We start from the raw sequence: 10,367 nt of genomic DNA on the forward strand, positions 1-10,367 counted from the left end.
TTTCGTTTTGCAAGCCACTTTTCTCTTGTTTCTCTCTTGGTGAAACGGACTAGTATGGGAGCCTCAGCATCTGCTTTGCCTTCAATCCTGTGCACAACTTCGACTTCCTCATTGCTGGGAAGGGATAGTTCGAGTCTCCCTGCAAGGGAATTTATAACTGCAATCAAGTCTTCCCTCTCAGGACACTTGATCCCATGAATTTCCAAATTATTACGTCTTGAATAGGATTCCATCCTATTCACCTCCATTTCCAGTTGAGAAAGTCTAGTGTCTTTTGCTATCAGCTGAGCTTCCATGTCCGTATTTTTTTTCTTTAGCTCATTAACTTCTTGATTCTGGGTTTCAAGAGTTTATGCACTTCATCATATTTGGAAGAGATCAAATCGAGTGATTCTTCTATGCTCTGTATTGTTAATGCTTGCTCCTCAAGTTTTCCATTGGTGGTATCATGTTTAGCCAGCTGCTCCTCCTGCTTTCTTTCGAGCTCATCAAAACGGCGTAGCATAGTGTCAAGCTTCGACATGACGTACACCAAAGAAGGTTGCTCACTGTCTGCCATTAACTTCTTACGCTGGGAGCCAGCCCCTTCTTCAGCTTTCGTCAGTCGTGTTTTGTGGTTTGCACACGTGGGACATAACCAAATACGGATCGTTTCTAATGACATGCTATTTAGGTTAGTCTTTGTGACGCCAGAACATTTGCCGGCATGATAACGGTTATAACAATCGCTGCAACGAAGGCACTGGCTATCAGGTGCAATAGCTTTCAGGCACGCGAGGCAATCATTGCTAGACATTGTGAACACAACTTTGTGCAGTCCGGTGGAGCAGAATTTAAATTCAAACACAGAAGTAGTTATGAAACGCTGCACTCACCTACGTAAGCGAAGAAAGAGCGTTGCACTCCGCGGCATGCACTCCGCCGGACTGCGCTGGTTCACAATCGGCGTTGGCTTTCTAAGCGTTGTCGCCCGGTGTCGCCCTCCTGGATTGGCTGCCCCCACGATGACGCACTCGCAGTATGGACTGTGTAGCCATGGGCGCTCGCACCGAATCTTCTCCGGACATGTGCTCCGGAATAAGCTGGACATATGCTCTGAGATTCCATGTGTGGTCAAATCTCAGCAGCCATCCATTATGAATGTTTGCTTGCTTCATTGCTCATTAGATGGCACCACAACATTTCACGACGGCGCACGGGGCGCATTTGTTCCTATTGGCCGCCGCTCGTGGTTTGCTTCGCATAAATTAGAAACCATGCAGCGCTGGCATGAAATACCGATGAAATGCTGCAAAACATACCGATTGCCCATAAAATCAGCGTCACGTCACACAGATACTGTGTATGAGTCGCAATGCTTCGCAAACTGCTCTGACTGCTGAGTTTAGTAGCAGGTTCACGCTTGCAGTGTGCGTCGCCACTTCCCGCTTCTTATGTGCTGACTGCATGCAGTCAGAGTGGTCCTATGAACACTAGTGAGGTACACTGAACTGGGGAAACCGAAATCAGTCTTGTGTCGGCCAGCTTTACCGGGCCGTTAGCTCAGGGCGCCAGGCATAAGGGTATATGCGCACGAACCCCTGGGCTGTAGGTATGATCTCCGCTGAACAAGACAGGCAGCGGCTCTAGTTCGACAGACTGCTGGCAAGCACTGACGATCATGCATTTCAGCTTCGAAAATATGTTTCGATTAATTGTGAGTGTAATTAAGTGCATATAAAACCACAGCTGGTGCGGCAATCGCGTTGTCATTGCGATCTTTTCGCTCTGCGGCCGACTTCACGAAGAGTGACTGAGCGACAGTCTGCAGGCAAGTTTTGTCTTTGACGACATCACGAAATCCTGTCGCACTGCGACCACTCGCTGTCGTTGGTCGCGTCGGTGCCGTTGTCATCCCTATGTGACAGAATGCCTTTCAATGCGCCACAGTCATCCGGCTAGTCGGCCAATTATCGGCGTCATTATCTTGTCGTTCTCTTCTCGTCGTCGGTGTCGAGTCGGCACAGTGTGAATTCGCCTTTAGGTCTCTTGGCTATGGAGACGTCAGGCTCTGATACTTAGACCTCCCATCTCCAAGCCAATATACCCGATCAATGCCGCGACACACTCTTTGCAATTTTAGAGTTCACGTGCGATATGAGCATCTATCTTGGCATGTGATGCTCTATCCTATAAGCACGTGTTTCCCTAGTTCAGCAGAAAATCCGTCTACTCTTACCAAATCAGAAAATTTAGTCTATTGGTGATACACTCGCTGCAAAAACTCCAGTGTGTGGGTGCAACCACACGGTCGGTACGAGACCTCCTTATTTGCTGAAGAAGAACTACTCTACATGAGACGTACTGTCGTATAACTTCTCTGGAGATAGCTTGTGCGTTTGAGTCGTATGTGGTCCACTAACATACCGCATCCGATGACTTCTAGAGCTCACTGAACGACATCATCTCCGCCAGAAAGACAGTATATCGTAGCCCTCAAATATAACTGCAGCCCCATCTTCTTTTTTGCAGGGCGATAATGCACATACTGAGGAACGAATACGCGGCCACCTACATACCCGAGTACATGAACTACAGCAACGCAGACCTGAGAAGGGCCGTAAATCGCCACCTGCCTGACCGATTACAGGAATGGTCACCGGACATTTTGGTGTGCCTGCAGCTCGAGCGGTTCTCACGCTTCCTCGACGAGCTACGCAGTCCGGAGAAAGCCGCCAGCTTAAAGCTTTACCTGGGCGCGTACCTGGTATTTAAGATGATGACCTTTGCATCGCGACACTTAACGCACGCTATGATGAAAGTAAAAGGCCAGCTTTCCCAAATGGACCGGTACGTGAGGGCGCAGTGCGCGGACCTGATCGACACTACCTTGCCCCTGTCTGCCCGGAAGTTCCAGCAGGACAAGATTGACAGCGCATCGCGACTTGCCATCTTCGACATCTACGCCCACGTGCTCCGAGCGCTCGTGGACGTCGTCGCCGGCCACGACACCGATATCGCCTCCAGTATAGACGAATATGCGCACACGCTATCCCTCGGTGCCTTCAACTTGACCATCAGGCAAGAGCAGCTAGAGGCGCTCTACGCGTTCGTACCTCAGCTAAAAATCGATAAACTGCGGTCATTTATGGACCTGTACACCCCAGCGATGGACTCTACACTAACGGTGCTTAGGAATTCCACCAACGTCCACAGGAGGAACCTCGCGCATGTTCCACACTTGGCCACCAGTCCCGTCTACCGTCTTCTAGTGGCACGCGAGATAGTGATCCCGTCGTATGCGTTATTGTGGCCTGTGTTCCACCGCGAATATCCCGCAGCAGTGAACATGGGGTTGCTTGGAACTTTGATCGCTCGAGGTCTGGTGGACATGGTGTTTTACATGTTCTTCCAGGTGAGTAAATTGCTTTGTATTTTGTTTTAATAGACAAGTTTGCAACACCTGAAATGTGCGCGCTCGGTGTACGGACGTTAAAAGGGCCCAGAACCACCCCTCGGGCTCGGTGAAATAACACAGCCCGCCAGTCGCATACGATGCTGTGAACTCAGCCAACTGTTGCTGTCGTACGCGGTGCGTGGAACTTGCGAGCGGAGCCAGAAGTCACCTTTCTCTCAAACGCTCTCTTTTCAGGGAGCAGCTTGCTCCTCACTCTCTTCTGGACGCTTCATTTCGTAATAAAGCAGATTCCCATACGCGGCTGCTATTGGTAGCTGCGGTAGGCTACGCAGCGTAGGTACCATGGCCGCCGTGGGATGCCGCCACCAGTCCATTGTCTAAGCGCACTGCAGCTCGCCAAGGACAACCGCGTTTAGCTTACGTTTAGCGCGTCTTAGGCACCAAAATCGTAAGTCGTCGCGCCTACTTTAACAACCAAATTGAAATTCGAATTGCGCGCCACGGTGACCTTTAGAAGGCGCAGTGTTGTGGGCACGCCGCACTACGCCGTAGCCCCCGCAGTGCAAGGCATCGAAGAAGGAACGGGAACACCGCGGGAGCCGTGTTTGACTGTAAATAAATCCGCTTCTGCTGAACGCATTGAAGCACTTTTTTTGCGCCAAAGTATTTATGAAATAGCCAATTTTCACTTCAAATGTGTTTCCCCTCTTCTACTGAAAGTGGTTGAGGGCCCCTTTAAATAGACCATCGCGGTTTAACGATGGCTTCTCAGGCAATTATGGCAATATTATCTTGGGCGTACGCATAAATGTGGCAACATATTTCTTTACCAATAGGTAGCCACATCTGCAGCAAGGCGAGGAGTGGATGCCGGTTTCTTGAAGTTAATTTTCTGTGAAGGTTTTTTTTATTAGCTCCAGCCACGCACAAAATTTCACACTAGTTAGATTGAATATATTGGTAAATCATGATTGACGTAACCCCTGACTTCACTGCAATGAACGTATTTGAAGTGAGCGCTTGCACAATTCTGTGTCCTCCTGTAATAGTAGATTTTGTTCAACAGCTGCAGCCATGGAGGTACAGCTTTTTTTGTTCATGCTTCAATAGTAATATGAGTTACGGTCGCGTCGGGTTATTTTCCTTCGATGAGCGATAATATTTCCTGATATTCAGATCGAACAAATGCGTGTTCTTTACAGCTTGTAACCTTTATGGTTATAAATGCATGTTTGGCTCCTTTATGCGTGTTTAATTTAGTACGACTGCACAGTAAAGCAAAAAACACAAAAGTTCGCGGGCGTTAACATGCACAATGATGTCTGTAGTGCATTCCACGTTTCCACCGTTCTCATGAAAGCAAAATATTGTACTTTAGAACACGAACTCAGACAATGCTTTCGACGGATTTTATACAATTCTTTTCAAGCACGGAAGCTTTATGTTCAGGATTCACTGCAAGGCCCCGTAGGTAGAACTTGAAAAGTGGACCTTCTCAGAACGCTCTCAAGAACTGCGCGTCCTTGGCGTTGAACCAAGGTGGCATCACGGGGTGCTATTTCTGGCAGTGTACACTTTGGCCATGTCCCCGAATTCCGCCATGTTGGCTTACTGAGCCAATGAGAGAGGCCCTAGAAGCCATACGGGCCAATTAGGTCTGACTAGATGGTGGATTGAAAAGATGGTGAAATTTATAACATCCCATTAAACCGCTTCATGCAAACTTCGGTTCACATAGATTCCAAAATGTGCGTCGGATTTGAGTAGTTTTTATAGAGAACTATTATTTTTACTCAATTCGCGCATAAGGATAATAATGAGCAAAACGAGAACGAGGTGAAAGCTGTAGCCAATGTTTCTACAAGTGGGCTTTTCTTCAAGGCGACATATGCTTTCCTCGCCACAGCATATATGTAATAAGTGAATAAGGAACATTCCTATTTAGAATTTTGCGGCGAGACTTGCGAGAATTCAGAGTGACGTCACGGATTTCAAGAAATTGTCTCATATTAACATTTTCTTGGGTGGGAAACGCTTTGGAAGCCTGCTGAGTGTTTAGCTCTTCTGGAATATCACGTAGTCATTTTTTACCGATAAGCGGTTAAATATATCCGGCCCCCGTCAGGGCAAACATTCATTTCTTGTATTGAAGATGCATACTTTGTGAAGCGAGTGCCTTAAGATTTATTTTTAGCGTCAGTTTAAAAGTCGAATTGGAGCCGTTCATCCCGGTGGGAATGAATTTACGGTGGACCACAGAAGAATATTTAGCAGCTTCTCTCGGCGGCACTTCGCCATCTTTTGTGCTGCTCTGTGCCACGATAGTTTGCTACAATGTTTAAGCATACCGTAACGAATTGGTTGCTGCTTTGCAGGATAAGGACTTCCAGCCCCTGCCTCGGGCTCAGGTGAAGTTTCCACCTGCGCTGCTGGACTTCATCGAACGCCTTAGGAGAAGTCTTAAATACAGCCTCAAGAGTTTAAAAAACGGGACAACGTCGAGGAGGGACATCGAGGAGCTGATAAAGCAAGTCATAGTCGGACACCTGGTGAGCAGAGCTCTTGCCACAGTGTCGTCGCCGAAGCCCACCGAGTACTTCTCAGCGCTGCCCGCAGAACGGCTCTTGTACATGGCCATCTGCTTCAGAAACTGCCAAATGACACCGACATTGAGGAGCTTCGCCGCCTGCAACGTGGTTGTGCCGCACCTTCCCGGGTTTGCGCGGGCGTTCGGCTGTAACATTACGTCGGGCTCCGCGTTCTCCTTGGGTGACATTCCTGAAGCAGCGCCGAAGGAAGAGGACGTTGCACGCGGCACTACTGAATATGTGACGGTTTAATACTCCTATCCGAAGGCCAGATGGAACAGGAGTTAAATATTTATTGCTTATTTCACGATTTCGCTTGTCGATACAGCGCTTTCATATATTTGCAGCGAGCCTCGCCCCATTGGTAAAGCCTTTCCCTATACTGCTATAGAGACAAACAAGTAATTTTAATACATTACAAGTAATAATTTTCTATCGGATGAATATGTGCAGAAATGAGGACCACACAGTGCGCGATGGGGGAACATGAAGTCGCACGATGCAAAGTAAAAGGTTCTCAGCGGGCGTGAAGATGCCTATTGTGGAACGAAAGGGTCCCAGAGATGTTGAGTAGATTCCTACAAGTACTTACTTTCGCGACTCGTACATAAAATAATATCGTAGCGACAATGACATTGCCGCAAAGGACATTAGCAGTGGGGAACGATCACATTTGTGTATGTGTTTGAGTGCGTACGCGCGCTTTTGTGTATATGTGTTCTGTTTGCGCGTGCTGTGTGCGTCAACGCGGTGTTCGTGCGCGTGAGTGCATAAGAATAGGCTAAGCGTGTGCTGTACTCACGATTTGTGCTTGTCTGCACTGTGTACACCTTGTGTCCATATTATACCTCCACCTATTGGCGGCAGTGGCTAGCCGCGCCAGGCACGTTGCTCGTATTCGCGGGCTTCTTTTACACTCGGAAAAACACTTGTATGTAGCACGTATGGAGCAACAGAAACCAGTATCGGGGAGTGTTTCTTTTTTATGTTGCTCTGAAATTTTCTCATTGACACTAATTATCATATTTGAGAAGATGGCTAACATTATATTATTTGCGAAGCTCAGTAATTAAGACTAATTATATGATTAAGCGAAGTGAAAAATATAACTAAGCGACGGCAAACATTACCTCGGTTCTGTTCAGCTACGTGGCATGATATGACGATGCACTCTAATACGATGCGACCAAATGCATGTTGCTGATACTGTATGGAGTAAGTCGCACTATATTTTATTGTGTTTAATTGCATAATTAGTCAAGATTAATTCACCAACCTATGGAGCAGTGAAGTTAGGCAAGATATTCTAATTATAAAGCTGTAGGTCGGTTTGGATAACGTCCGATTAAACAGTTTCTAACTTGCTATCTGTTAAGTATTAGTTGTTTGTCGCTTAGTGCCGATTTCCGCGAAATACGAAAAATTTGAAGGCCCAATCCACTCTGTGAAAGCTGAATCTATTCTGTTCTAACGAATGAATTGGGTACGTCGTAAATTGCCGTAAATAACCATTTATTGCACAATGGCATTCACGACGGCTTTACCATCGCGGTGGTATGTACTGTTACGGTTGGCGTGTAACACCCCGGGCAAAAGGGATGCTAAAAGACCCTGCTCAACCGAAACGGAGGATGGTTTCTTAATTTGCTATGCTTGTCTCGAGTGGTTGCCGGCCTGGCGGGCGCCCCGAAGTGTTTACAGACCCCTTTGTGTGTGTGCGACCAAGGGGGGAACCCCTTTCACAAACTGCGCGACTCTAGGAACGACCCTTTCCGCGAACTGTCCGCTCTATGGGAGGGCTTTCCGCGAACCAACGTCGCCTAAAAGAAAGGATCAGCCGCCTTCGATCCGGGACGTGCGGGTTTCTACCAGCGGAGGCATACCCAACAACGTCGCCTATAAGAAAGGGTCGGCCGCCTACGATCCCTGATCCGCGGGTAGGCGCCAGCGGAGGAATGCAAGTGAAAACGTCACCTGGGAGAAGGTATCAGCCACTCATCCACAACCAGAATCAGTGCCTGTCACGTGACCTTGACGTGAGCGAAATCCCGCTTACGATTTTGGTGGTCTTACTTAAGGAACCCCGCAATCTACTTTTTCAATTCATTCATTCTTTTCTTCTTATCTTTCACCAACCACTGAATAAACAGTGCAAGTTTCGCACTAGAAATCGCCTCGTCCTTGCATGGTCGCCATAGTCTACCGGATGCCTGCAGCCCGTAGAAAACTGCACGCTACCCAATAGTAACTCCGGTCGAGGTTCGAGAAACAGGCGTAGCAACAACACAGGTTTTTGGTTTTCATAGTTGCCACGTTCTTTCTTTTTTAAATTATGGGGTTTTACATGCCAAAACCACTTTCTGTTTATGAGGCACGCCGTAGTGGAGGATTCCGGAAATTTCGACCACCTGGGGTTCTTTAACGTGCACCTAAATCACGAGTGTTTTCGCATTTCGCCCCCATAGAAATGCGGCCGCCGTGGCCGGCCAAGTTCTTCGCCAACGTTACGTCGACACACGAGTCACGAGTCACGTTAAAGTCCCCCATGATGACGAAAGGCGTAGCGTTATCTCTCGCCAACACCGCGAAGTGCGTTCGCATGAACCGCTCTACGTCGGCCTTGGAAGTGCCCGGCGAAATGTACACGGTGAAGATGACGATTGCATCGCTGGTTTTCACGGCACACACATCGCCGCACTCGACCGGGTCAGACTTAAGCGTGTACGCGGTCATGCACGCTTCTTTTCTTGCGTAGACGGCGACTCCGGCAGACCGGTTGTCACTTCGTTTTGCGGCCGTTATTCTAACGTAGCCGGTCACTTCGGCCGCTATGTCCCAATGTTCGGCCTCTTGGTTCGAAGGGTTTTCCCTACGACGTTGCTTTGAGAGCCTATATTGCTCCTTTCTACGCGCATCGTACTCCCGTTGCTCATTGGGATTTCTTTGCGTGGCCTGGGCATAGCTCATATTCTAACTAAACGGCCTACATATGTTGCATAGGTTGTGTGGTTTTATACGTAAACCGAGACTTACGTATTCAGATGCACCTCGCGCTAACGCCACTTGCTTCTAACCTTATAGCAGCGCCAAGCCATTGTTCGGCGACTCTCGCCGCGATCCATCATGCACGGTGACACCATGCCACCTGTGTGCGCGTGCGCTGTATGTTCTTTTTTTTTTTGCTAAATCATCGATTTCTAGGAAACCGACTTTTCTGTGGATCGCCACAAAAGGGTCGCCGGTTGGTAGAGGTAAACAGCTTCGCTGTAAAAAATATCACGTGACGGCGCCCACCGTAACTGCTGTGCTCCCAAATGTTTCTCGTACAAACGAACATAGCACCTAGCAGGATGTTCTGCCGCTTCAAAGGCGACAGGGCAGTGACTCGGGCGCTGCTGGTCCGAGTTACACCGCCAATGAGCTTCCCCCGGGGCGGTTCATGATAGCGATAAGCAGGCACAGCAGCAGCATATACCCGGCTAAATGCTATGTTCGTTTGTACGCGGAGCGTTTGGTAGCGCTGGAATGACGGCCCGCAAGCGGACATATTCAGTGGTATTATTTTTTTTTTATTTCGCGGGCATCTGCAGTGTGCGCAAAAACGCTAATGCCTGATACAAAGTTGGAAGCTGTTTAATCGGACGTTTTGCTAAGCGCTGTACAACTTTCTAATTGGAATTTTTTGCCTAACTTTGTTGCTTCCGAAGTTGCTTAATTAATCTGCTGTAAAGCAGAATACAAAAAATAGTGACTTATTCCATACAATAGTCAGCAACAGCCATTTGCCAGGGCATAATTTTTAATCTGGATAAAGTTAGCTGGGACAACCTGTATATAGGAACCATGTTCCTGGTGATCATTGAAAACAGCATTATTCACACCTTGAATTAAAGGCATATCAAGCAAAAATTCTGGCGTATGTGGAAGATGTCACAGCTTGTGCCAATAAAGTGTTGCAGCTGCTACCGCAGTAGTGAAGGGTTTCGGCAAGGCTACTGGAAGCCTGGGAAACTGGGGAAAGTGCCTGGTATTTTGACATAGCGAGGGATCGTGAATGCCTGTCACTTTCGCCATAGTTATGTGGGTGAGGACGCCCGTTAAATACATAGGAGTTACCATGGAATATTACAAGATAACCCTCACTTTTGCCAAGAACAAGTTAGAGGAACACAATCGAAAGCGAATGGTTGTGAAGTTGTTATCTGTCAATGTTTGCAAGAACTAAGGTCTGCAATCTATTGTTTGCTTAAAACGGTGGTATGCATCTAATTGTTCAAAGATAAATTACAGAATCTGCACCGAGTCTTCCTCGTATATGTGTCGGCCTCGAATTTAGAACGGTGCAGTCGCACGAATGTCTTGCGACGCTTTAAGCGCGCAGG

The 10,367-nt window shown here is 47.8% G+C and overlaps 1 protein-coding gene across 1 annotated transcript; it reads left to right on the forward strand.

The window, feature by feature from the left end:
• The first annotated feature begins 1,756 nt into the window (after nt 1-1,756).
• On the forward strand, nt 1,757-7,555 carry LOC129387430 (uncharacterized). The gene is made up of 2 exons (XM_055076353.2): nt 1,757-3,394; nt 5,773-7,555. Exons 1-2 carry the CDS (start codon nt 2,519-2,521, stop codon nt 6,235-6,237), a joined length of 1,341 nt encoding a protein of 446 aa, XP_054932328.1. The 5' UTR covers nt 1,757-2,518; the 3' UTR covers nt 6,238-7,555.
• Nucleotides 7,556-10,367: the final 2,812 nt, after the last annotated feature.

The sequence above is a fragment of the Dermacentor andersoni genome, chromosome 2 (assembly GCF_023375885.2).
Source record: "Dermacentor andersoni chromosome 2, qqDerAnde1_hic_scaffold, whole genome shotgun sequence".
NCBI lineage: Eukaryota > Metazoa > Arthropoda > Arachnida > Ixodida > Ixodidae > Dermacentor > Dermacentor andersoni.

What these genes read in the sequence shown, in the direction of transcription:
- LOC129387430 (XM_055076353.2), top strand. Translation starts at nt 2,519, where the DNA reads ATGCACATACTGAGGAACGAATACGCGGCCACCTACATACCCGAGTAC. An exon ending in TGTTTTACATGTTCTTCCAG is followed by an intron (nt 3,395 to 5,772) that starts GTGAGTAAATTG and finishes GCTGCTTTGCAG; the next exon opens with GATAAGGACTTCCAGCCCCT.